We start from the raw sequence: 27682 nt of genomic DNA on the forward strand, positions 1-27682 counted from the left end.
GAAGATGTGTGGATTATGAGGATTAAACGAGAAAATGCTGTAAAAATGTCAGAGCAGTGTCTGGCATGTAGTAAGTGCCCAGTACATTTTATCAAAAAGTATAAAATACAGGTTTTCAAATTTAATGATTACTGTCAGGCTAATTTGAGAAATTTAAAATACTGGGTTATATTGCTAGTTATTAATCTTCCTCTACTGATTATTTTCTTCATTGAACCAACTTTTATCTAACTTCTACTAAGTACAGAAAGAGTAAAAGAAGATAGATAAGAAGGCCAGGTGCAGTGGCTCATGCCTGTAATCCCAGCACTTTGGGAGGCCAAGGCAGGTGGATGACCTGAGGTCTAGAGTTCCAGACCAGCCTGGCTAAACATGGTGAAACCCTGTCTCTAAAAAAAATTACTTGGGCGTGGTGGCACATGCCTGCAATCCCAGCTACTTAGGAAGCTGAGGCAGGAGAACTGCTTGAACCCGGGGGGTGGAGATTTTGGTCAGCTGAGATCATGGCATTGCATTCCAGCCTGGGCAACAAAAGTGAAACTCCATCTCAAAAAAAAAAAAAAAGAAAAGAAAAGAAGATGGGTAAGAAACAATCTATGGCACTGAGTTAATAGGGTTCAGTGGAAGATTTCTCACAGAAACAATTATAATACAGTGGGAGGATGCTCAGGGTTAGAACACAGATATGGATGCTATGGAGGAGGGTGAGGTGAACAGGTGATAGGAGGGCTGGGAAGAGAGTCTGGGAACAAACTGTGAAAAGGAAGGGGATTGAGATGACCATATCTGTTTTAGACAATCAGGTATAAGCAGGAATTGAAATCACAGAGTGGATGAATTTCTTGAGACAGGCGTGTTGAGGAGGGGGGAAAAATAAATATTTATTCATGACTAGAAACTCAAAAAAAGTTTTCTTGCTTTTTCAGCTTAAAATGAATCAGCCAAAATGAAGAAAATTCCTTCTCTGCAGCTCTGTAATAAAAGAGTGTCTGCAATTAAACCCATCTGGGTTTGCAGGGAGGTTGCTGCTGGTGCAGGTGTAACTCTGGTGAGTAGGGCAGCAGCATCAGGTTCCTGGTTGGCAAGCTGGTCTTGTCCATGGCTGTGGAGGCTGGCTCATCTCAACTGGGTGTGGCCAGGTTAGTTGGTCTGGTGATCAGAAGGTCTGGTCTAAGAAACTAGGGGAGGGCAAGCCCAGTGGACAGGAAGGGAGGGGCTCTGCAGAGAAGATCAGAGGGTGTCAAGGAGAAAGTAGCTAGGCAGGCAGACAGGATTGTGACTAGATCCGTGGCTAACATGCTGCACTTTAAACCCTGATAGTTTAAAAAGAAGGCAAAACCAGGTAACAAAAGTGAACTGATGTCATGATGATTTCCCTGACAACAGATGTAGTTAAAAAAAGAAAACCTGCTGTTAAATATATTTTGCTTGGGTTTTCTTGGGTAATCTCACTTGGAGATAGGTCTCAGTTTAGGATAGGGGCCCAGTTTAGGGTTGTGAGAACACCCCAGGGGAGTGTTTTTGGCTTTGAGATGTCCTGTGAATTAGATATGCCGCTTGACAAAACCTAGATGGTCTCTGATAGTGTAGGGATAGGTACACTGTGGTGGCCATTTTATAGAAACTCTTGTTCTAAGATTAAAAATTGACCCCAAATGTCAACATAAAAATATTAGCAAAACTTGGAATGTATTAGACAAGGTACTACTTATTTTACCTTCAGAAGTTGTGCTGTGTTGTCCCCAGAGCAACGTTAAAGTTTTAAGCTTTTAATATTGTCTTTTTCTGCCTATTAAAAGTATCTTTAAAACAATCTATTTTTATTTACCAAAGATTAATGAAAAACTCAATTAGATCAGTCATTTGGTATCAAATAAATGAAACCTAAAAGTAGTTAAAAGTAGATTGAAGTGGGTTTTTTTAAATATTACATTAATATTTCTCATGCCTAAAATCGTTTGTTGAGTTATTTACAATAGAAAGGGGTGAACATCTTCCAGTCCATACATATAAATATTACAAAACTTGTGTTATTTTTACCTCTTTTAATTTTAATGTTTAAAAAATAAAATGAATTTAACATTTGCTTTGAGAATTAACAAGATCTAAGGATAGGTTTGCTGTAGACATTTATCCACAGGCTGGAGTTTTAGGTTATTCTAATCTACACAGACAAGAAATTAATAACAATCACCTCCTTATTAACTTATTTATTAATAACTGCCTGAACTAGAGTACTTCAAACTTGTGTGCCACTCTAAAAGAGTTTCCAAAGTTAGACAAATTTGGAAAATGCTACATTGAATCAAGTGGCTTTGTAGGCTGCAGGATGTAACTATATAGGTGTATTGATACAACGTACAATGTGAACTACCAGCAGCCTGTTCAGAATGGAGAGTCTCAAATTTATTTAACTAAAGAAAATTTGTGGGAGCATAGTTTGAGAAATGATGACCTAGAGTATAGGTAAAACAAAAAGAATTGTGGAGTGCTCATACATAGCCTTCAGAGGTTTTTTTTGCCTTTCAAAATAAACACATCTATTATTGGCAGAAGTTTGATTTCAGAACCTTCTTATCTGGACGAATGTTCTTAAAAGTGTCATCACTACATACATTGAGTAATTTTGACTTGGTTAAAAAAAAATTCTCTTAGCCCTCTTTGTGAACAACTTCACAATAAAAATAGCTGAAGAAAACAGCCAAAAGGCTAATAAAAGCTACCCAGTGGTTGATGGGTAGATAGATAGCATTGAATATGATATGATTTCTGCTTCACTGAATCCAAAACTGCCCCTCCATTTGTATTTATGGTATCAGAATGCAGCTTCCTAAGCATAATATTCTAAAGACAATATCTAGGATGAATAAAAATTAGAATCTTCAAATAAAGTGTTTACATGTGTTAATTCATACACTTTTATAAGTCAGGACTTCTCAGTTGCAAGTAGCAGAAAACCAACACAAACATGATAAAGTGAAAAAAAAAAAGACCCTCAGTGGATACTGACATGAATAAGTAAAAAATTAGATGCTGTTATAATTCACTGAGAGTTGTCACTGGAGCATAGTCCAACCTGATTGATACAGAGAGTGATCTTAGTTTCCAGCTTTCTAGTTCCATTCTCCTTGTGAGCTGATTTTATTTCACTTCCCATGAAATCCCCTGAGATAACCTAAATGGGTTTCTGATCCTTGCAATCAATAATCCTTGACAAAATTGATAAACAAATGAATTTATTTATAACTATTTGGTTCTTAAACATTTATCATGTAATAGGTTCTATCCTTCTGTATGCCAAAGTTAAGTTGTATGCATACTTTGAAAAGTCCATCAACTTGTTTAGGTGAGGGAAGTGCCATTTATTATACTAATGGTAAGGACAAGTGTTCCCTGTACATTATTCTCATACAAGAACAGATGGCTGTGATAATTGCCTCTTACTTTATGCAAACTGTGATTTGACCTGAAACTCCATTTAATAGCATCTTTTCATGGCATATACAGGAGAAACAATTTCTGCTACTTTAAACAATATCTTTATTGGAGTATCTGAAAAAAAACTGAGCCTTATGAGTTATTTTAGCTTTCTTACAGAAAACCAAAATACTTTGGTTTAATATATAAATCTTTGTGTAGTATTCTTATTTCTTGAGCTTCATTCAACTGAATATTCTCTCTGGACCCATGAGGAAGAGGCTTACTCTTTTACACCACCTTTCAGAGCAGCTTTGGACTGTACCCTATGCTCTGAAAGGATCCAGAAAAGGACCACAAGTTGGAGGATGAGATTTTTATGCAGTAATTGTTAACTGGTGAGACACTGACTTCTGTTTTGCATGGATAGTTTATGGTTGTGTTGAACTGAAATTGGTCAATTATAATCATTTAAATTACTTTATCAAAATCCTTTCATAAATATAGTTTTAACTTCCTTACATCTTTGTAGGTGGGAAGTACAGACAGATGATGAGACTTGCAAAAACTTCCGGCAAATAAGTGGCAGTATCGATTCTAGAACCTGAATCCCCCGTTATCTAGTTCTTTCCATTATGCCTGGGTACAGAGAGGAATAACTGTCTTCTCTGTAACAGTCTCCTTAACATCTGCAAAAATGTTTACATGGCACACTGAATGTTCTAATTGTACTAGAAGTAAATCAAAGGAAATGTAAAACCATGAACATATGCTGCCTGTTATGTCTACCACAGGAATATATAGACTATACTGTGTTTACTGCTGACATATAGTTAACAGAATATCATTATTAGTGGCATTATATAATACATTTTGCTACCTAAACATTTAATGAGATGCCCCCATAAAGCTAAGCAGATATTTTTTCTGGGATATTTTGGAAATGAAGGCATATTAACAGACAGTTTATTTTAAAATATTGTTTAAATTGCAAATTTTCACATAAAAACAAAGGTAAGAGAAATCTTGTCTCATTTGAGACAAGATTAAGAATGAATAGTGATTAGAAAAGAAAGGAAAAGAAAATCTTTGCTCAGTAGCATGAACACAAAAGAATCATTACAAATGTATTACTGATTCAGTGACTTCTTTTTTTATTTTGAGATAGAGTCTCGCTCTGTCACCCAGACTGCAGTGCAGTGGTGAAATCTTGGCTCACTTCAACCTCTGCCTCCCAGGTTCAAGTGATTCTCCTGCCTCAGCTACCCAAGTAGCTGGGATTACAGGCATATGCCACCACGCCCAGCTAATTTTTGTATTTTCAGTAGAGATGGGGTCTCAACATGTAGGCGAGGCTGGTCTTAAACTCCTGGCATCAAGAGAGCTGCCCGCCTCAGCCTCCCAAAGTGCCGGGATTACAGGCATGATCCACTGTGCCCAGCCCTGATTCGGTGACTATTGAAACACCAGGAATTCAAGGATAACATCAGGATTTAGGAATGAGAACTGCTTAAAATCACAAAGTAATAATAGTGGTTTCAATTGCCCATTTTAAAGTGTCTGCAAAATCACTTTTTTTTTTTTTGAGACGGAGTTTCGCTCTTGTTACCCAGGCTGGAGTGCAATGGTGCGATCTCGGCTCACCATGACCTCTGCTTCCTGGGTTCAGGCAATTCTCCTGCCTCAGCCTCCTGAGTAGCTGGGATTACAGGCATGAGCCACCATGCCCAGCTAATTTTTTGTTTTTTGTTTTTTAGTAGAGACGGGGTTTCACCATGGTGACCAGGATGGTCTCAATTTCTTGACCTTGTGATCCACCCGCCTCTGCCTCCCAAAGTGCTGGGATTACAGGCCTGAGCCACCGCGCCTGGCTGCAAAATCACTTTTTGGTGTTATAATTCTTTTAACAAGTTGAATAAAGGAATATGGCAAGTACTGATACTAAATAAAAACTGCTACCAGATATTTGACTTATAAGACCAGTATTTATTATTATTTTTAATGCATTATTATTTTTCATGGATTTCTGAGGGCCACAAATATCTGAAACATATTTTAATCTGGCCAGTTGAAAACTATTTTATTTTGAGACAGAGTTTTGTCTGTCACCCAGTGATATTTTTAATGCCACTTAAAAAACAACCCAGCCATTTTATATCTTGAATGTAGAAGATGATGATTTAAGGTATCTTGAATGTGATGTGTGATGATTTATTATATCTTGAATGTGTAAGATGTGGGAAATACTTACCTGCAGGACTTACTTTATCAGTAGAAATGACTAATATGGTAGACTACGAATGAAAACTTTTCAGGTCTAGTAATAATCTGTGTTGATACTTTGGAAACCTAGTTATTATGATTATTTGCTGTCCTATTTTTGCAGGGCTCAGAAATTCTGGCCCATGAGCTTTTGTGGAGATAGAAGTACCATTAACTAAAACATAAACTACATGAGGAAACTGACTGCTAACACATTAACTTCCTTATTAATTCAATAAGGTGGGGGAGTAATGTTTGTTGTTCATCTAACAGATGACAAGTGAATGTTAAAATCTGTCATCCTTCTGTCTTATGTTTTTCTTGGCAGTTTAGTAATCCTTATATTGACTGAACAAAAATTATGCCTACTTACTGCTTTGGAAAAAATGTGCAAAAGATCAGAGAATAAAATAGTCCTCCAGCCTACTTATGTCTATCTCAAAGGTTTTAACACTCTTTTATTTTGGCAGATAGACATCTAAATTTCAACCCAGTCAGCACCAGTGTCTGTCCACTCATAATTTCTAATGCCAATAAAACAAATGGTTTAACATTTCAAATTGACAAGGGGCTTGACAGAGATTTAAAGGTTTCTTTTGGTCTTAATGGATCAAGGAAAGGCTCTCCATCATAAAAAAAGTAATGTTGTGGTTTAACCATCCTAATTGGCTGTGACTCTAAGTTCTTTTTCCAGACAATGATTAATTTTTTAGTCAAGGATACATTGTAGGGCAATTCAACATAGACTATATAGTTAGCAGTTTAAAAGTGAAATCTAAATATGAATAAAAAACTGGCTGTGAACTAAAGCTTTGAAAACTTTTAAGACTAAATGTCAATTTCAAAAATTTAAATTCAACTGTTCTGAAAACAGTGGTGTGTGCCCAGTTAGGCTTAAATTTGTGCTAAATGAAATCTCCATCAGTACTAATATGATTTAATAGGTTATATGTGAGAATAGAATGACTGTAAACATGGATCACATTCAACTGGGATAAAGAGTTGAGAAAACTTTCACTGATTGCTGAAAATTATGACTTTTTTTCTTGCTATAAATAAAATATCAATGTTCCAGCCTTAACTCCGGGGTTGGCCACTTGCAAAAGCTACCCTTTCTAATCTCCAAGGAATGCTGGGAGACTCTGAGTGAGACCACAGCTGAGGCCTGAACACCATCTTCACTGCTCTATCTCATCCTTGGGTATGCAACTCAGTGATGTAAAGAAAAGCTCCTTCCAGTCATCTTGAATCCCTACCCTGCCCTCCACAGCCCCAACTAAATGAATCATTTAAAAAGTGAAAATCAAATTCATGCACATCTCCTTAAGAGTGGTTCCCTTCCTTCTAAGCAGTGTGGGCATATTATAAGGATCTTCTTTTTCATGAGGCTCATTTCATTTATGTCTGTGTGTGTGTACAGAGAACAACAGATAAATACAAAAATAACATGATAATTAAAATATATAGCATGCTACACAGGGATAAATACTACTGAGGAAAATAAAGCTGAGAAGGAACTAGAGGGTGTCTTGGTGGGTGGCACTGCAAAGGCGATAACTGAGCAAAGAGCTGAAGGATGCAGCTAAGTGAACCATTCAGATCTCAGGTAACTGGGGAAGAGAGCTTCAGGCTGAGTGAACACCTAATGCAAAGGACCTGGAGTGGGGAGGTGCCTGATGTCACATGAGGAACAGCAAGAAGCAGTGTAGCTGGAGCAGAGGGAGTAAGTGGAAGGCAATGAGGTCGAGGGGGCCAAAATGGAAGAGGTCATGTAGGTCCTCATAGACCATTCCAAGGACGGGCTGAGAAGCGTGGAGGGTTTTGAGCAGAGGAGGGGCAGGACCTAACATGTTGCTAAAGCCTCTTTGTGTCCAGCCATGGTGGAAACATCATCAAAAGAGACCAGAAAGATAAATCTGGTAACAGGTGTCCCAAAGTTTGCACATATAACTACTGAAAGAGAAAGGGGTTGAATCCTGGAGAAGTGGGTGTGTGGGTAGTTGGGAGGAGGAGGTTTCCCTAGGAGATGCACCTGCCTGGCTTCCAGGCCGCGACTGTGCAAACTCCGGTCCTGTCACTCCAGTCCCAGGTCCCAACTCCGGAAGGGTACGGCCCCAAGCCTGCACCTCCCTTTGCCATGGCAACCGCTGGCTGCCCCTCCCTTCTGCCTTTTGAGCACGTGGCACCAGGACCCCGCGTTCTCTCCAGCTCGAAAGCCAGGTCTGGCCCAGAGCCGGGCTCATCAGTATTCCGCCCGCGGCGCCCGCCCCCCTACCCTTCACCGTGCCTCACCAGGTACGTCTAACCAGTAGCTACAGACTCCTGCCGTCCGCGCGATCCTAGACCCTCCCTGGGGCTTCGCAGCCTGCCCTGCCCTCGAGTGTGTCTAACGGCCCTGGGCACTGGCGCTGATCTGCCCAGCTACGCAGCGCTTTCCCAAACACTGGCCACGGCCACTGGCTGCAGAACCACCGAGGAGAGGGGGCGCCCTGCGTCCCACTCGCAGGCAGCGCGCCCCGAGAGACCCGTTCTAAGACATCCATGCAATAACTCTCTAGGGGGGATTCAACTCCCCCGTGCGCTGGTTAAGATTCCCCCATGCCTCCTGCAATGCACCAGACCGGGGAGGTAAACATCTGAGGCACCTGCATTGCGCCCCCGCTGGGATGCGCTGTGCGGAAGAGACGGGGACCGTCTGCTGCAAAACCGGATGATCGGAGGCGCAGGGAGTTAGGACTGGGTTTTCTTAGGACTCACCTTATGTAGTTTCCACATGGCACCCAGAGCCTTGACTTCGTGGCTGGAGTGTTTGCCCTCCTCCAAGCATTGGTAGCACACAGGCATCTTGCACTGCACGCAGTACATGCTGTGGTTCTCCAGCTCGTGGTCTGTGCAGGTGGAGACCTTGCGCGGGCTCAGCCGCCGGCTCACACGGCCCTGGGCCGGGGGCACCAGGCGATGCTTGGCTAGGGGCCCCCGGGGCGGATGGCAGCGCAGGCGGCACGGATCGCAGTAGAAGACGTCGCACTGTTCGCACATGACGGTGGCCTCCTTGGGTGCCTTCTCGCAGAGCTGGCACTTGAGGGCCGCGGCTTTGCTCTGCTGGTAGCGGTCAATTACCCCTTCCAGTACGCGATTCTTGGGGAAGCCGCGGAGCCCCCGGTCATCCAGGATGAGGCTGCGGTGACACTGGGGACAGGTGATACAGGAGTTGCGGGGCACCGGGGCCAGGGCCGGTGACAGGTGGGTGGCCGGTGGCGGCATAGCCGGGGGAAACACGCGGACGCCGTTAGGGGACTTCTGGCACGGGGTAGTGGGGGCGCTGGCGAAACCCCCGTAGGAGCCATAGCCGCTGTCCGCCTCGCTGTACAGGCTCATCTTGTCCAGGTCCAGATAGTCATAGTCGGAAACCCCGGAGCCCGAGGCCCGACGGCTCTGGGGGGACTCAGACTCCGGGGTCTGCACCAGGATGTTGCGGGCGCACGCTTGACACAAATTGTGAGAGCAGGGCAGGATGATGGGTTCCCGATAGAAGGAGCCGCACACGGGGCATTTCAACTCCTCTTCCATCTCCTCCATGGGGTCGGGTCTGGGAGGAGGCAGCGGCGGCTGCAGAGGGTGCCTGAGCTGGCGAGGTGGCCGAGGGGCCCGTCTTGTCCAGCACCCTGGCCAGCGGCGGCGGCGGCGCCTTCTCGGGTAGTGCTGGCGTGGACACCCGGAGAAGCGCTAGCTCTGTGAGCCGCAGCCGCTGAGCCGCCGCGCCGCGCGCCAGCCCAGACCGCCCCCTCCTGCCCTACTAGTCCCGCCCTGGCCCAGGAGCCGCGGCCCATTGGGCAGCGGGCAAGAGATAGAAGCTCTCATTGGCCACCGGACCCGTCCGTCTCCTCGTCTCCGCAGGCCACAGGGGGTTCGGTGGAGTCTGAGGATAGGGGTGTCTTCGCTCGCGGCTGCATGATCTCTGGAGGGGGCCGGCGTGCGGAGGGTAGGGGACGGGGAAGGAGGAATTAGGCGGGATGACTCATCCTCGCCCCGCTTCCTTCCGACCTCCGGTGCAGTCTCCCAGGAGCCGGGGGCGTGAGAAACCCCTCCCCGCAGCGAGTGGGCTGGCGGAGGGGGCTGGGGCTTGTCGCCAGTGTTAGCGTTTGGCTCTGAGCTCCGCGCCCACCTACCGCGGGCGAGCGCTGCGCACCTCCGAAGACGCCCCTTCTCTTCCGCTACTGGCAGCCTTCGCAGGGGCCTCACTCGGGCCTAGGCTTCTGCACAGCAGTGGGGCTTTTCTCCCTCCCCGTGAAGCCGCTGACGCCAAGCCCTGGCGCTCCTCTATCGCGGGAGTCTGACGGCGCTGGCGCGAGCCCGGACAACACTCTTGACTTGTTTCACCCTGCGTCCCTTGTTTCCTAAAGAGCATGTATAAAGTCAATTTCCGGGTGTCGCCATGAGATTCCACCGGGTAACCCATGGAAAGGCTCAGCATTAGTCAGAATCTATGACCCCTTCGTTTCATGCTTTAAATTATAGCTCGGCCCAAAGGCCTCAGTGCCATGGTGTGAACGTGCTTCTTCCCACGGATCCCTCTTTCTCCTCCCAGCCTCCCAAAGCACCTGGCTGAGCTTTCACGAGGCCCGCCGGGCCTTTGGTTCGGTTGAGGCAAGAATAGTTTGTCTGTTTCTGAGTGCCCTGTAGTTTAGTAAAGCTCTGTAAATGAATCACTATGTGAATGCGGAGTCTGAATGTTTGACTCCAAACACCATTATTCAACCCCACGTGCCCTGAGCATCTGCCACAGCTTACAGCATGGTGTGCCTTCCTGTTTCTTCCAACGAGGGGCGTGGTGAGGCTGTGGTCGTAGTGTTAGTCCCTGTAAAAGGAAAGAGGGAGGAAGGAAAGACAGGAAAGAGGGAGAGAGGGAGGGAGGAAGGAAGGGGGGAAGCAAAGAAGGGAAGAAGGGAGGGAGGAAGAAGGAAAGGAAAATCTTTTAGTCAAGTGACATTCTGAGGTAGTAACATTTGAAATAGTACATAGCTGGCTTTTGCTGAGTGATTCATGAAATAAAGGACAAAAACTCTTTGCAGATTCTAGAAATCTTCCCATTTCCTCCTTCCAGGCAGGAGATAACTTGATTATATATGCAGCTATGTTAATAACTTAAAACTACTTTATTGTCCAGAAAAAAATGGACATTTTATAACCCTGCCTTTGTAGAAATTGTCCAGTAAACTAGGTTATCTTTTCAATACCTTCAGTTGCAATGAGAACAGTAGTTGATCATTGTGTGGGGGAATAAAGTTCCCATTGTTATTTAAAGCCATTTTAATCATAAATGCGATGTGATTTTTTAAAGCTGGCTTTTAACTAGTTGAGACCAGAGCATTCAAAGATATATGTACTCTGTTACAGGCATAGATAAAATTTCTTCAGGTGTGGTTGGGACATTAGCTGCACTTGCAGGGTATGCTTAATTTGTAGGTTCCAGGAGAAATTACTTATAATTAATTTAATATAGTATAATTTAATTTAATTGTATTGAAAGTTAATTATTGAGAAAATATTAGAAAGGAGGGTCCTTTTCTGGTTTTTGTGTGCATTTGACCACAAGTCACAATACCCTGGACAGACAAGGTGAGCAGCTATTACACTTTGTATGAGTTTGAACTCTGCTTATCGTCGTATATCCTCTAAGAGATCTTCTAATTAGCAGAAAGTTTATGATTAGTTCAGAGTAAAGGATAATCTGAGAGGATGTCTCATGGTGTAATGCAGTGCTGGGTTCACAAAAAGAACAACACAGATTTATAATATAGTCAATATAGAAAGATTTGGTCTATTATGAAGTCGTTTGAGATGATTTCATTGTTAGATCTGTTTGGTTAGGAATCAGCCAAATCAGTCAATCCTAGGAGAGCTCTTAAAATGACTGTCATTTGTTGAGAGTTCACCCTGTTCCAAACAGGGGGTTTATTTATTTGTATGTATTACTTGGTTAAATTCCTACAATTACAAGAAGAGGTAGGCACAAATATTCCCATTTTACAGTTGAGTAAACTGAGGATAAGCAAAGACACTTAAGAACTCAAGGTCAAATATGGTGAAGCTGGGACTGAAATCCAGGCACATATAAATTTGTTCCTTTGTTCATTCATTCATTCATTCATTCAACAAGTGCTAAGTTCTACTCTCTTCAAGCTCTGCATGTGGAAAGTACCCAAAATGTTCTTTGTTAACTTCTATGATATTCTGCTTATCTTCCCTGAAAGTTTACTTTTTTTCCCTTTTTTGGGGGGATGGGGGAGGGACTAGAGTCTTGCTTTGTTGCCCAGGCTGAAGTACAGTAGCAGAATCTTGCTTACTGCAACCTCTGCTTCCCAGATTTAAGCGTTTCTTATGCCTCAGCCCCCCAAGTAGCTGGGACTACAGGCATGCACCACCATTCCTAGGTAATTTTTTTTTTCTTTTTTTAAGTAGAGAAAGGGTTTTACAATGTTGGCCAGGCTGGTCTCAAACTCCTGAACTCAAGTCATCCGCCTGCTTCAGCCTCCTGAAGTGCTGGGATTACAGGCATAAGTCACCATGCCTAGCCAAAAGTTTACTGTTTTTCTTGAATTCATTTCTTTCTTTCTTTTTTTTTTTGAGACGGGGTTTCAGAATTCATTTCTTTAAAATATTTTTGAAAGCCTTTGAAGATTTCCCTTCACGTTGAACTATTTGGCCATAATATACTTTATAGCCCCCCAATGACATATTTAAAGGGGAATAAAAATTGAAATGTAATTGATAATATTATAGAAATATTATACCATTGGGGGAATATCTTCTGTCTTCCAGCTGGTGATCAGTCCATGCCCTGAAGCACAAGGATTGATAGCCCTGTAATTTCATCATTCCTGGGATGACTGCAGATGTTCTCTTTTGTGTAAAGTGCCTAATTGTCCTCTGAAACTTACTATTCACCCAAATTATGTTCTTTAGCAATGAGAGGAATTAAATTTAAAATGCAATAACAGCCTTGCATTTTTTGAAAAAGATAAATGTTTTTCTTTTTTTGATAAATGTTTTTCAATGAAGAATTGAGTTGCTTTCCTATTTGCTTTTGACTATAATGCTTGATTATTAACAAAACAGTCTCTGTGAGTCTAAAGAATGAACACAGAGAAGAAAGGTTTTTCTTTCCACATTCTCTCCTACAGCAGTCTGTCCTTAGTTGGAGGGGGCAAAAATCAGTGAGAGGAGCTGATCTTAGGCTCTAACATTTTAAGATTATCTGATCTGTATATAAAAATATTTTATTAAGATATTTGAATAAGGGTCTGCTGCATGTGATTTATGAAGTCCCTCATTTGAAAAGTGATAGATGTGATGTTTCTATTTTCAATAGAAATTCTGAAGAAACTTCTTTTTATGGAATAATTCACCCCATTTAGTCCACTAATATTCAATTTTATACTTGTAATATTTTGTACTATCCTTTAATAACATACATTTATTTATTGTTGATATCCTTGGGCAATTTTAATTACATGATTATTATAGTGAATTATGAGCTTTTTCCCATTTACTACTACTGGAAGATGGCCATATTCACATGCTGTAGTATTTATGATTGTAAGTAATATATTACCTATACTTTGGGAAGGGTAGACTGGAGAATCAGAGAAAATGAAAGATTTAGTGAATACTATATGGAGGTAAGAGAGTTGGAGGATAAATCCGGAAGAACTAACTTGTGAATAATAGGAATCTCAGAATGAGGAAATAATACAGGTGAAAGAAAAACCATAGTTGGAAAACATTTCCATGAACCAAAAAAAGATATAAAATTACAGATCGAAAGGATTTTAGAATTATAGATGACACTAATGAAAAAACACCCAGTCATACACAGGCACAATTCTTAACTCAGAAAAAAAAAAGATCATTTCACAATCTCCCAGACAGAAAGAACAACTTAATTGTAAAGAAAAAAGAATCAGATTGGCATTGAACTTCTGCTACCTTACAAGTGAAATTATGTGAAACAAATTCTACAGCCTACTAAAAGTAGAAGTCACCCTGTTGTAGTCCATTTTTGCTGCTATAACAGAACACCACAGACCAGATAATTTATAAGAAACAGAAATATATTGGCTTATGGATCTGGAGGCTGGGAAGGCCCAGATCAAGACACTGGCATCTGGTGAGTGCCTTCTTGTTGCACCATCCCATGGTAGAAGGGCAGAGAGAGGGCAAAATAGAGAGCAAGACGGGGGCTGAACTTGTCCTTTTATATGGAAGCCACTCTGGCAATAAGAATGATAATGGCATTAATTCCCATTGATAATGGCATTAATCCATCCATGAGGGTGGTGCCCTCCCCTCCCCACCCCCCAACCCCAGTGACCCAAACACTTCTTAAAGGTTCCAATTCCTAACACCTTCTCATTGGGGATCAAGTTTCCAACACATGACCTTTGAGGGACACAGTCAAACCATAGCACAGCCTATTGCCTGCCAAAAGATCATTTGCTTGTCGGGTCAAAGAAGAATATTTGCAAGAATTTAAAGAATAGAGCACTTACACATTCCATCTGTGAAAAACAATTGAGAAGAATTTTAAACTAAATTACAAATAAATCTTAACAGACTCCCCAGAATGGATTAGGAGCGATCGAGGACCTGAAAGCATCCTAAGGACCTGATACTGGGGAGAAAGAAGAAATGAGAAAGGAAAGGTGGGAAATAGAATGTCTCAGTTGGAGGGATTACTTGGTATCTGTTTTTCTCACATAATATTAAAACAACATCTATATTATGAGGCCTGGAAAAGGAGTATAACTATCAATGGAAAGCGAAATAGAACTTGCAAATTAACACACATAGAGAAAATATTCTGTGAAACTCTATAAGAGCAATTTTTAAAACCTAAATGAAAGGAATACTTTCTGGAAATATATATTAATTGAATTAATTCCTCAAAATAGAAAGATTGAATAGACCAACCTCCATAAAAGGGATTAGAAAGATAATTTCAGATATATCATTAAAAGGGAGAGGATGGTTGCACTGATCCGTTCTAGTTAAACTTTTTAACACAAGCAATTTTAACGCTATTGAAATAATTGAAATGAAAGAAAAATATGGACTATTTCCCAGTCTGCTTTATGAAGCCATCAAAACTTTAATAACAAAACATGATTATATAGTTAATAGAGAATACAATAAACAAAAATCTGTGGTCCAAAACCTAAGTGTTAGATGTAAAACTACTAAATAGCATGTCAGCAAATAGATTTCAGATTTATATAAAAAGATTAATAAACTATGACCAAGTAGGGTTTTTCCTAGTACTGCAAATATAGTTGAGTATCAGGAAAACTGTCCACACATTTTATTACATGAAAAATTAAAGAGGAAGAATTCCCTCTTTTGGCCTATGGGAGTAATATTCCTTCCATCAATGACTAAAAACCAGGAATAACTATAGGGAACAACCATTATCAGACACTGGCAGAAAATATAGGACTTTAATTCCTGAGAGAAGGCAACCAAGAGATGAGCCCTACCTTCATCCAAGATTTCTGCCAGTTGACAGTTTCCAGACTTTGGAACACAGAAGAGGAACCCAAACAAAGCTCCCCAGTCTCTCCGAGTTAAAGAGACAGAGAATTGTGAGAAGGCCATGAGAGCTAGAATTTGCAGAGAGGGAAAAGATAAACAGAGAGTTCTAGGTGTCTGTGTGGGAGTTTGCTTGGATTTTTGACTGAACACAAAATGTGCATGTAGAGGGTGAACCTTCAGCAGGTTGGACAACTGCCAAGGAAAGAGCATTTACTGGAATTGTAATACAAACAATTGTAAGAGCACACACAGAACCAGGAATAATTCATATTCCCTTCAGCCAGAATGAAGAGAACTCGTTGAATATACAAAAATCAACTGTATCTTTATAAACTAACCATGCACAGTTAGCAGTTGATATTAAACTGTACCATTTACAATAAGAAAATCAACTCCACAAAATATGTGCAAGATCAAGGCACTGAAAACTATAAAACATTCCAGAGAGAAATTAAAGATGACCTCAATAAGTGAAAAGATATACTATATTAAAAAAATGAAAAGATATATAAAAACAGAAAGATAAACACCCGAGCCCCTGTGGGGTCCGCAACCCAGCAGTGTGAACCTTCTCCAAAGGGGACCCTGAGGTAGGGGCCCGCAGCATTCCCAGACTGCAGAGTCCCACATGTGCCCTGGAGACAGCTGTAGCAAATGAGCTGCCCTCCCCCATCATGACAGCTTGGGTCTCAAGGGTGGCCAGGGGCAGATTTAGCTGTCACAGTTCTGCCAGTCCATGGCAGCTCCACATTGGAAACAAAACAGATGGAGGTGAAAGTGGACGTAAGAGGGGCTGTAGCTTACCCCTTCTTTTTCTCGTGGGATGGAGGCTGGTAGCGGGGGGAGCGGCCAGCCCTCCTCCTTGCCTCTCACCCACACAGGCCCCTACCTCTTCTTCAGTAAGCAAAAAAAAAAATGCTATATTCAGTAAATTGAAATATATACTTAGACTGAATATGGCTAAAATAGTAATTTCCTCTAAATTGATCTATGTGATTCAATGTGCTTCCAGTAGAAACTTCAGAAGGTTTTTTTGGTGGAAATTGATAAGGTGATTCTAAAATTTACATTAATATGCAAAGAAGCTAGAACAGCTAAAACTACTTTGAAAAAAAGATAGTACCTGAAACAGTCATACTAGCTGATTTTAAAACTTACTATGAAGCTGTAATAATTAAAGTATTGTGTTAATGATTTAAGGATTGACATATAGATCAGCGGGAAAGAATAGAATCCAGAAGTAGACTCACACATCTATAATAAATGAATTGTATATAAATACTCTAAATAGGCTGTATGAAAATATCTATTAAAGTAAAAAAATACCCACTTTCAACTCACCAATTCCATTGCTAGAAAACTACATTATAAAAAGCATCAACATGTGAGAATACTTGTAGAAAGATGTTTATATTGTCCCCAAACTAGAAAAAAAAAAAAACTTCCACTGATAGTATCATGGTTGAATAAATTATATTGCATCCATGAAATGTGATAAGTCCATTAACATAATGAATTCATTAGCATTTGATTTAGAGAGATTTCCATCATATATCGTTATTGGGAATATAAGATATATAGGAGGGTATATAAGATAATTTCACTTTTGGCAAGCTGACAGTGCCCCTCCTTAAAGCACCTCTATGTGCATATATTTACATATAATTATACGAAGATGTAGAAACTTCTTAAAGCATGCTCACCAGGTTGTAAACCATGGTTACCTGGAAAAATCAGGGGATTAATTATAGGTGGAGATGGAAGGGGTAGAGTATAAGCCATTAAAAAGGTACCAATTTTACTTCCCCAGCATATGGGTTATATTACTTATGTAAACTAAGTTTATAAGTGGCTATGTGCTCCTCTTTCTCTCTCTCTCTCTCTCTCTCTCTCTCTCTCTCTCTCACACACACACACACACACACGCACGCACGTATTTTAAAAGAAAAATGCCTAGATTTATAGATACTGACATAGATGATTATTATCCTATTAAATGAAAAAGACCAAGTTGTAGGCTAATGTGTGTATTATGATTCACTTTTGTTAAGAAGCCACCAACCAACCCATGCACCCCTAGATACAAATATATTAACTTAAATTTACACATATGAACAAGGAGAAGGAGGGTGTCACAATACTATGTTGTAAGCACTGCTATGGAGTTGGGGTTAGGGAAGCAGCAAAAAGGGAGATGATTTTATCTTTATACATCATTGTACTGGGTTATTTTACTTTTTATAACAAGTATATGTGATAAATGTGTTGTAAGTGAAAAACATCTAATACATAATTTTTAATAGATTTTCAAATTAATTTCTGGACGACTGTAAACAGTTCTACTTTGGGATTCCCATTCTTCTATCTAATCTTCATGGTTACATACTAGAATTCTGAAGCCACTCTTATGTTTCTAATCTTATATTTTGGAATTCTACTTTATATATGCTATTATAGTGTTAATCTGATTCATATCATTTGCTCTGTCCTTCTTAGAAATCATAGCTACTTTCTTCTTAAGCCTCCCACTACAGTCCCAATGCCATTGTTCCCTCTATTGTTCTCTGGATCTGTCTTCCCGGTCAGTTTCTCTATATTCTGTAAGTTTTTAAATATTTTTCCCTGCCTTTAAGATGAAGATAGTTTGCCAGAAAAATACATTTGTTGGTAGAATCTCTTTTCTTTAGGTGGTTAGTAAATGTTGTCCCAGGATCTTCTATAATGTTTAAGTCTTAAAGTGAGAAGTCATTCACACCACAATTTCTTTTAAATTTAATGGTTACTGCTTTGGGTAATGCTGAAGGACACCGAGTATAGGAATTCTACTCTTAGGATTCTGAAATTGGGAAATTGAAAGACCAAGTTACTTGGAGAGCTAGGCAAAAAGGTAATGACCTACTAGAGGCCAAATTAGCCAAGGTGGTTATATGGAAGCTAAAGTTCCAAGGTGTGGTAGAATTAGTAGTGTTTACTAATATCTCAGTGTCTTTTCCTTCCTGGACATGTGAGAGACTATACATCTTCACTCTTTGTTATTAGAAGACCTTGTGACCAGTTCTGGCCAAAAAATGTGTGCTGAAATGATAACTGTTACTTTTAAACCCAAGCAGAAAATAGCTCCTGCATAATGTTATGGAGAATGTATTGAGATTTTGTTTAACCACAGATCAAAACTGCCTGGACAGCTGAATCTCCACATGGAAAGCAGTTATCAGAATCATTGGGTCACTGCCTGGAGAACAACAAAGGAGAAATTAACTCTGGTTGTGAAGGTATGAGGGATCAGTAGTACCGTAACATAGCATAGCCTAATGTGACTAACACGGTAGTAAAGACATCAGGACTAAGTTCTGATTTTTTATCTTGCCCAAATTCCTATTTAAGGAGTCTGGGAAATCATGCCCTACTAACCATAATTCTCATCAGATGGGTTTTATTTAACTCTGTATACCGTGACTTACTTTCCAATCTGACTCTGGTATAACAAGGAAGAAAATAAAATGTTTTACCCCAAAATATATTTCCTTAACATACCTTCAAATTGCCCTGTAAAGTCTCTTGTGGGAAAAATCCATATTCTATAGAGAATCCCTTTTCCCCTTTGTTTTCCTTCCTTCCTTTCCAGATCCAGGAGATAATCAACTAATAATCTAATAAATGACTTACATCCAAAAATACAGACGGGACTCTTAAAACTAAAAAAATTAGAAAAATGAACCCCAACTCAATAAAAAAGGGCAAAAGATCTTAATGGAAATGTCACCAAAAATAATATATAAATGTGTAAAAATAATATATTTTCATATGCTTAGCAATATGTCATTAAGAAATTGCAAATTAAAACAACAGTGTGGTACCACTACACACCTATTAGAATGGTTAAAAATCCCAAATTGTCCATGTCTAGCTGGTCTAGCAATTATGCTCCTTGAAGTTTATTCAAATGAGTTGAAAACTTACATCCATACAAAAAGCTGCACATTAATTGTTCTTGTCTGTTTTGGGCTGCTGTAATCAAATACCAGAAACTGGGTAGCGTATGAACAAGCAAAAATCATTTCTCACAGTTCTTGAAGCTGGGAAGTCAAAGTCCAAGATCAGGGTGCCAGCAGATTTGGTGACTGGTGAAAGTCTCCTTTCTGGTTCACAGCATGTTTTAGCTGTGTTCTCACGTGGTAGAAGGGGCAAGCAAACTCTCTGGGGTCTCTTTTGTAAGGGCACTAATCCTATTCTTGAGGGCTTCTTCATTACCTACTCATCTCCCAAACACTTCACCTCCTAATGCCATCACCTTGGAGGTTAGGATTTCAACATATCAGTGGGCGGCGGGGGGAGAGAGAAACATTTAGACCATAGCATAAATGTTTATAGCAGTTTTATTTATAGTTTCCAAACCTAGATATTGCTCATTCCATAAATGGATAAACATATTGCGGTACATTCATACAATAAAACATTATTTATTGATGAAAAGAACTAGCAAGCCACAAGAAGATACAAAGGAATCTTAAATACATATTAAGTAAACACAGCCAGTCTAAAAAGGCTACATACTATACATACTCTATGATTACAACTACATGACACTTTGGTTACAAATCTACTTGCAGTAGAGAAATATAGTGGTTCAGAGGACAGGTTTTGTGATCAGGCAAACCTGGGATGCAGTCTTAGCTTTTCCTTTTTTTTTGAGACGGAGTTTAGCTCTTGTTGTCTAGGCTGGAGTGCAGTGACACAATCTCGGCTCACTGCAACATCCGCCTCCTGAGGTTAAGCGATTCTCCTGCTTCAGCCTCCTGAGTAGCTGGGATTATAGGCGCCCGCCAGCACACCTGGCTAATTTTTTGTATTTTTAATAGAGATGGGGTTTCGCCATGTTGGGCAGACTGGTCTCCAACTCCTGATATTAGGTGATCCGCCCACCTCGGCCTCCCAAAGTCCTGGGATTACACGTGTGAGCCACCATACCCAGCCCTAGCTTTTCCTTTTATGAGTTGTGTGAGGCACTAGGTAACTTGCCTTGCTTCTGTAAGCCTCAATTAATCCTTCTATAAGATGGGGATAAACATATGGTTTCAGTTTCTTGGATTTGTTAGGAAAAGCTGGGATTAATGCATATAAAGTCTTGTTAATATTGTAAATCTTGTTTCAAAATTCCAATTCTTAGTTTCGTTAATTTTTGTATTATTTTTCTAGTCTATATTGCTTATATGTGTTATAATATTTATTATTTCTTTCCTTCTGCTAACTTTGGGTTTAGTCTGCTCTAAATCCATTATAGTTCTTTGAGGTGTAATGTTAGGTTTTTGATTTGAGATCTTTTTTCTTTTTTAACGTAGGATTTTTCTGCTACTAATTTTCCTCTTAGTACAGCTTTGTTGAATCCAGTAAGTTTAGGCATGTTGTATTTTTAGTTTCATTTGTCTAAAATTATTTTCTAATTTTCTTTGAGATTTATTCTTTGACTCATTTGTTGTTTGAGTGTGTTGTTTAATTTCAAGCTATTTGTGAAACTTTCAGTTTTCCTTACACTATTATTTCTAGTTTAATGAAACTAGATATAGTGGTTGGAAAAGATACTTGGTATGATTTCAGTCTTCGAAAATTTAAGATTTGTTTTGTGATTTAACATGTGGTTTCCCCGGGAAATGTTCTGTATGTGCTTAAAAAGAATGAGTATGCTGCTGCTGTGTGCATAGTTCTGTATATCTGTTAGGTCTATTTGGTCTATAATGTTAAATTCACTATTTTCTAACTGATATTATTTCTGGGTATCCTAGTCGTCATTGATAGAGGAGTTATTGAAGTCCCCTGCTATTATTATTTTGCTATTTGTCCCTTCAGGACTGCCAGTGTTTACATTATGTATTTTGGTGCTGTAATGCTGTGTAAAGTGACCTTTTTACCCTTATAAAAATATTTGTCTATTGTGAGTTTGTTAATAAATATTGTGAATAACTATTTCTTTGTCTATTGTGAATTTTTGACTTAAAATCTATTTTGTGTCATGTAAGTATAGCCAACCTGCTTTTTTTGGTTTATGACTTGCATTGAATATATTTTTCCTTCTGTTCACTCTGTGTGTCTTTAAGTCCAAAATGGGTTTTGTATAGGCAATGTATAGTTGAGTCTTGATTTATATTCATTTGGCCACTGTTTTGATTGAGTTTTGTACATTTACATTTCAAGTAGTTATTGATAGGGAAGAACATACTATTGCCATTTTGTTAATACTTTTCTGAGTTGTAATTCTTTTCTCCTTTTGCTTTCTTGCTATTTTCTTTTTTTGTTTTATTGATTGTTTTGTAGTGATGTATTTTATTTCTCTTTTTCTTTTGTGTATTTTTTATAGGTATTTTCTTTGTGGTTACTATAGGCTTACATAAAACATCTTATACTTATAAAATATTCTTTTCTTTCTTTTTACTCTTCTGATTCAGTAATTTCAAATAACCTGTCTTTATGCTGATAATTTCTTCTGCTGGAGCCTGCTGTTGGACTGGTGTAGTGATTTTTTTCAACTTTGTTACTGTACTCTTCAACTCTAAAATTTCTGTTTCATTCATTTTTTTCTCTCTCTGCTGCGGTATAAATCAGCAAAAATTTATACCTCTTTGTTGATATTTTCATTTTGTTCATACATTGTTTACCTGATTTCATTCAATTGCCCATGTATTTAAGCTCACTGACCTTCTTTAATGTGGCTATTTTGAATTCTTTATCACATAATTTATAGATCTTTATTTTCCTATGGTCAGTTTCTGGAGGTTAATTTAGTTACTTTATTTGGGGCATGTTTCCCTGTTTATTCATATGCTTATGGTTTTTTTTTTTTTTTTTTTTTTTTTTTTTTTTTTTTTAGATAGAGTCTTGCTCTATCACCCAGGCTAGAGTGCTGTGGCGTGATTTTGGCTCACTGCACCTTCTGCCTCCCTGGTTCAAGCAATTCTCCTGCCTCAGCCTCCCGAGTAGCAGTGATTACAGGCACCTGCCAATACATCTGGCTAATTTTTGTATTTTTAGTAAAGACGGGGTTTCACCATATTGGCCAGGCTGGTCTCAAACTCCTGACCTCAAGTGCCCACCTCACCTCCCGAAGTGCTAGGATTACAAGCATGAGCCACTGTGCCTGGCTGCTTGTGTTTTGTTTTGTTTTTTCCCTGAGACTTGGGAATTTAAAAAAACAAGCCACTTTTCTGTATCTTTATTGAGTAGCTTTATTGAGTACCTTCAAGAGAAGGGGAAGATCTTCATCAGTCAGCCTGCATCAGAATTATGAGGGCCTCTCAAACTTTTTCTGGAGATGCGTCTTCTCTAGCCTTGTGCATGTAATTTCCCAGTTAGAGGTCTGTGAATTTCTTTTTCAGGAGCTTGTAATCTCTTGCCGTCTCTGGTGCCTGTCTGCTGTACTGAAGGTTGTTGGTGCTGCAACAAGTTGCTAAACTCTTCTTTGCTTTCTGTAGCTTCCAGGCATCCAAAGTATGCCATTTCTTTCACCACTCAGAGCCAGGTGAGACAGAAACCAGTCCCTCAGGCAGCCCCCACACCCTCTGCAAGCTGGAACATTAGATGCACATTGCACCCTACTCTTTCAAGCCAATAATTGAGCATCATCTCCTGATAGCTGTGCTGGCTTCTGACTGTGGTGCTGCAGATCTCTCATCCTTCAGTAAGGAAGCCATGAGTTCTTTTTTATTCTTGGAGCTCCTAGGTACCCAGAGTATGCAGGTTTCATCAGGACTGTTAGGCAAGAAAGAAACCAGTCCCTTGATCAGCTTCTGAAAAGCTGGAACATTATATGCATGTTCCACTCCCATATTCTCTTTCTCTCCTGAGGAGAAACCACAAATTGGGCATTTTCTCCCAGCTGTGCTGGGCTAAGTGAAATTGGGTGAGGGGCAATTGCAGGTAGGAAGCAATGGCTTGCCTTCATTTCAACGCAGCTGTTCTCAGCTTTGTGCTCACCTGGGGTATTGTCACTTCTTAACTAGTTCCTGGAGTTCCTGTAAAGACATTTTGGTCTGTACATTATGACTGGAGTGTCCTACTCCACTATCTTGCTGATAGCACTCTTCCATTTTTAAATAGAACTCAGTTTGTTTTATTTCTAGCATGTATAATATAATTTTCCCTTTTAAACTTTAAAAACATTTCTGGACATCACAGGATATATAACAAGAGTGCCTGTGTTCATTCAGGACTGTATAATATACAGAAAATATTCCTATTCATTATCTAACCTGTTGCAGTGTGGAGGTAATCAAGGCAGGCATCTTAGTTTTACAGGTGCAAGAATCTCATGACTTCTCTAAGGTTGCATAGTAATAAGCAGAGCCAGGTCCAAGCCAGGAGTTTTGAGGTGTAGTCCGGTTCTCTTACCATTACATTGAGCTAGCAGAAAAGCGAGAATAAAAATTATTATTTTTTAATGTTAAAAAATGTTCATGAGAGAAAGAATAAGGCAAAATAATTTGTACATATATTGGACTTGAATATAAAGATCTCTTTTTTTTTTTTTTTGAGATGGAGGTCTTGCTCTGTCACCTAGGCTGGAGTGCAGTGGCACAATCACAGCTCACTGCAGCCTCAACCTCCTAGGCTCAAGGGATCCCACCTCAGTCTCCCACTTAGCTGAGACTAAAGGAATGTGACACCAGGTCTGGGTAATTCTTTGTAACAGGAATTATGCACATTTTATGCTTCTAAAACTAGATTTCTCATAATTATATAAGCTGTATAATCTTGTGCAAGTCCTATACCTTTTGGGGCTAAAATTTCCAAGTCTTAAGAGTACCTAGATGGTTCCTCAGGTCCCTTGAAGCTTTTCCAATCTCTGACTTTAGTATACACATTACATTTCTGGGAATAAGGAGGAAGAGGAAGAGGAGAAGGAGGAAAATGAAGGAATGAAGAGGGAGGAGGAGGAGGAGAAGGAAGAAGAAGAGAAAGTAGTCTCCAAAGAAAAAATGTTCAGATCATTTTTCCTTCAGCCTGATGAGAATGAGGATGGGCTCTGGGGTCCACTTAGTGCTTGAAACATCTTGTGTATGTACTTGCATAGATGAACAGTCAGATTCACTTGCTAAGTGACATCTAAATAAGGTAAAATAGAGCTCAAGTTCATTCAGGAGAGGAAAATTGCTAAAATATGGCTATAGTATTACTAACCATTTTATTATTACTTTCTGTTCTTTGATATAAATTTTTATTCAATGTGTCAAGCAGTGAATATCTATTTATAGTTAAAAATGAAACCCAAGTTTGATGTAATAAAATATTAGCTTGATAATGCAAACAGATTTAAAAAATTAAAATAATTTTGGTATGGTACCTAATTTTTCACTAACACATATGCATTGTATCTCATGTGGTCCTCACTATCCTGGCAGTCAGTGACATTAAAGAAATGGAGGCTGTGACAAGTTACATAGTGTGTCCAGGGCCATGCAGACAACAGTGGAGTGGAACTCAGGTTCTTCATAGACACAGCCAAATAAAATTTGTAAGAGAATTTTTGTTGTCATAGTTTATAGAAGTAGCATTCTACTACATAACATTTTCTCAGCTTCAACAGTATTTATAGGGTAGTTATATAGTAAAATGAAATGCCAAATTTTATGAAATGGCTAATATTTACTGCTCCATAATTCTCTTCCATGATGCTATTAATGAACATTATACTAGAATGCCTTAATGTAAATTTTTGGTTAGTTTCATTTCATTGCTAGTTTTGGAACTCCTAGCTTTTAAAATTTTACTAACCTTCTAATTTTACTTCTGATGAGAACCTAAATGAGAATGATCATTTTTATTTCCCCAAATCCATAATTTAAATCTGAGTTGCTGACAACCATCTCTTAATTTGCTGTGGAATTGTTTTATACCACCTTGCAAATTTGACTGTACATTTGGTTTTTCACTGTGACCTTCAATTCTCCTTGAATAATTCCTTGCACGGTATAGGTGATAAATCATTATTTATGGGTCAAACTAACATCCTCTTTTATATTCCTACAGATTCAAATTAACTGCAACATGGGGCTTTTATGCAAGTTTCTTTGTGGTTTTGAAAATAGCTGGTTTTCTAAAAGAGCAGTTCAAAACACCCAAGTAAAGATAATTATGGGTTTACTTTTTTTAAATAACACAATTCAATTAAAAAATACTTACTGCTCACTTTTTGATTATGAGATACATAAGGAAGCCATTCTCGTCCTTTCAGAATTGCTTTATTAGAGAGTATAAGACAAGCCATTTATGATCAGAGTATAAGACCATGAGTGCCAGGAAAGGGGTCCGGAGCATGGCAGGGGTCGGAAGAGAGAAAGCAGCACATGTGGAGGAGGTTTGGAAGTCTTCGCGGGGAGGATTCAAAAGAAGGAGCAGGGGGGAAAGGGAAAAATGCTAAGTAGGGTATGCAGTAAGCAGAGAAACTACAGCTTGGGGCTTTTGACCATGTAATATAGTAAAGGGGCATCAGCCCTGAGTTATTATTTGGGTCATATATCACGAGAGTATAGGGATGGTAGAAGTAGCTGGACTTCATGTCTATGAGGTTTAGCATCCTCTGACAGACTTGGAGTAACTCCTTGCTAACTACTGAAAATATGATATTCTTCAAGATCTAAAGAGGGAAAAGGGGCTGGATGCAGCGGCTCACATATGTACTTCCAGCACTTTGGGAGGCCAACACAGGAGGATTACCTGAGGCCAAGAGTTCAAGATCAGCCTGGAAAACATAGGGAGACTCCATCTCTACAAAGAGTAATAATATCCAGGTATGGTGGCACAGGCTTGTGGTCCTAGCTACTTGGGAGGCTGAGGCAAGAGGAGCATCTGAGCTCAGGAGGTTGGGGCTACAATGAACTGTGATTGCACCACTGCACTCCAGCCTGGGTGACAGAGCAAGATCCTGTCTCAAACAAAATCCAACAAAAACTAACCACAAAAAAACATGAAAACCACAACAAAAATAAACAGGAAAAATGATCTTTAACAGTATGCTTTTTAATGACTAAAATAATACACATTCGTTGTTTAAAAAGACAATTTAGAATCAGGAACTGAAGTATTTTCACTTTTTTGGTACTATTCTCTTTTGGTGAAGAAGGCAGCTGAGGTGGGACCAGATAGCATCTATTTAGGTTACTCAAATATTGCAGTCATCTTTGATTGTGATCCTCCATTCCAGTTGCCACGTGTAGTGAACCAAGAATGAATACTGAGATCTGGTAGATATGGATGTAAATCCACTTACTAGCTACATGAACATGGGTATAAATTTCCTGAGGATTTTGTTTCATTTGCTGCTATATTCCCAGTAACTAGAACAGTGCCTGGAACTTAACAAGTGCTTCATAAATATTTGTTGAGTGAATTAATGGTGCTTTATGAACCTTAGTTTTATTATTAACAAGGTAGGAAATATCCCCAATTCAAAGATTTATATTGAGGAATTGAACAAGAAAATTATTGGGGAAAGCATCCAACACAGTTCATTTCACACACCAGGTTTCTAAAGACATGACTTTCTTTCCATCCTCAGATGAATATTACACTTAACTATATATTTCAGTAATCAACTGCTTTTTAAAATGATTATTCTGTTAGTCTGGGTTATTTATAAAGAAAAGGAGTTTACTTTGGCTCATTGTTCTGCAGGCTGTACAGGAAGCATGGCGCTAGCATCTGCTCCTGGTGAGGGCCTCAGGATGCTTCCAGTCATGGCAGAAGGTGAAGGCGGAGCAGGCACATCACATGGTGACAGTGGGAGCAACAGAGGGACAAGGAGGAGCAAGAGAGAGAGGATGGGGAGCCAGGCTCCTTGACCAACCAGCTCTTGCAAGAACTAACAGGGTGAGACAGAACTCATTACCATGGGGAGGGCACCAAGCCATTTGTGAGGGATCTACTCCCATCACCCAAACACCCCCCACCAGGCTCTACCTACAGCATTGGGGATCATATTTCAACATGAGATTTGGGGGAGACAAATATCCAAACCATAACAACTACATACTGGCTTTAAAAAAAATGTGCTTTAGTATCTACAGATCTAAGAACATGACATATTTACAATATGGCGTGGGAAAACAAACTGGTATTGGCTTTGGTGCTTTTTGCTAGCTCAGCTGAAGCCTGCCCTGTGTGAAATGGAGACAGGGCACAGAATGAATGGTGGGATGATGCAGTGACACACTCCTCGGTGTTTCTCTGGGAACACTAATGGGTTCACCTGTTTTCAGTGACTTGACCAACAAATTCAGTTTACAAAGTGAAAACAGAAGAGTTTAACAGGACCTTGTCCATAGATATAGCTCAAGTTAGAAATCTAAGTCACATAAAGGCTAGCTTCCTTTATTCAACAATAGGTAAATATCCCATACTGATAAATCCATAGAATTTCATAAAA

General features: G+C 39.7%; 2 protein-coding genes across 19 annotated transcripts in view; one reads left to right on the forward strand and one right to left on the reverse strand.

Annotated features, from left to right (window-relative positions):
* TRIM9 (tripartite motif containing 9) overlaps positions 1–9449 on the reverse strand; it is a 125277-nt gene extending 115828 nt beyond the window's left edge. For all 15 annotated transcript variants that reach the window (XM_078334910.1, XM_035260504.3, XM_078334906.1 and 12 more), the window contains exon 1: positions 8437–9449. In XM_078334910.1, coding sequence (XP_078191036.1) covers positions 8437–9258 — 822 coding nt within the window. In that variant the 5' untranslated portion in view covers positions 9259–9449. The remainder of the gene's footprint in view (positions 1–8436) is intronic.
* Positions 5090–27682, forward strand: part of LOC144577408 (uncharacterized) — a 107545-nt gene continuing 84952 nt past the window's right edge. For 3 of the 4 annotated variants that reach the window (XR_013521210.1, XM_078334912.1, XM_078334911.1), the window contains exons 1-2: positions 5090–7974; positions 18437–18542. Coding sequence is in view for 3 of the 4 variants with exons in the window: in XM_078334912.1 (XP_078191038.1) it covers positions 7706–7974; positions 18437–18542 (375 nt within the window). In the remaining variant the exon portion in view is untranslated. Of the gene's footprint in view, positions 7975–18436; positions 18543–26931; positions 27646–27682 lie in introns of those variants that run through there. The other variant, XM_078334913.1, reaches the window with a different exon arrangement.

The sequence above is a fragment of the Callithrix jacchus genome, chromosome 8 (assembly GCF_049354715.1).
Source record: "Callithrix jacchus isolate 240 chromosome 8, calJac240_pri, whole genome shotgun sequence".
Classification (NCBI taxonomy): domain Eukaryota; kingdom Metazoa; phylum Chordata; class Mammalia; order Primates; family Cebidae; genus Callithrix; species Callithrix jacchus.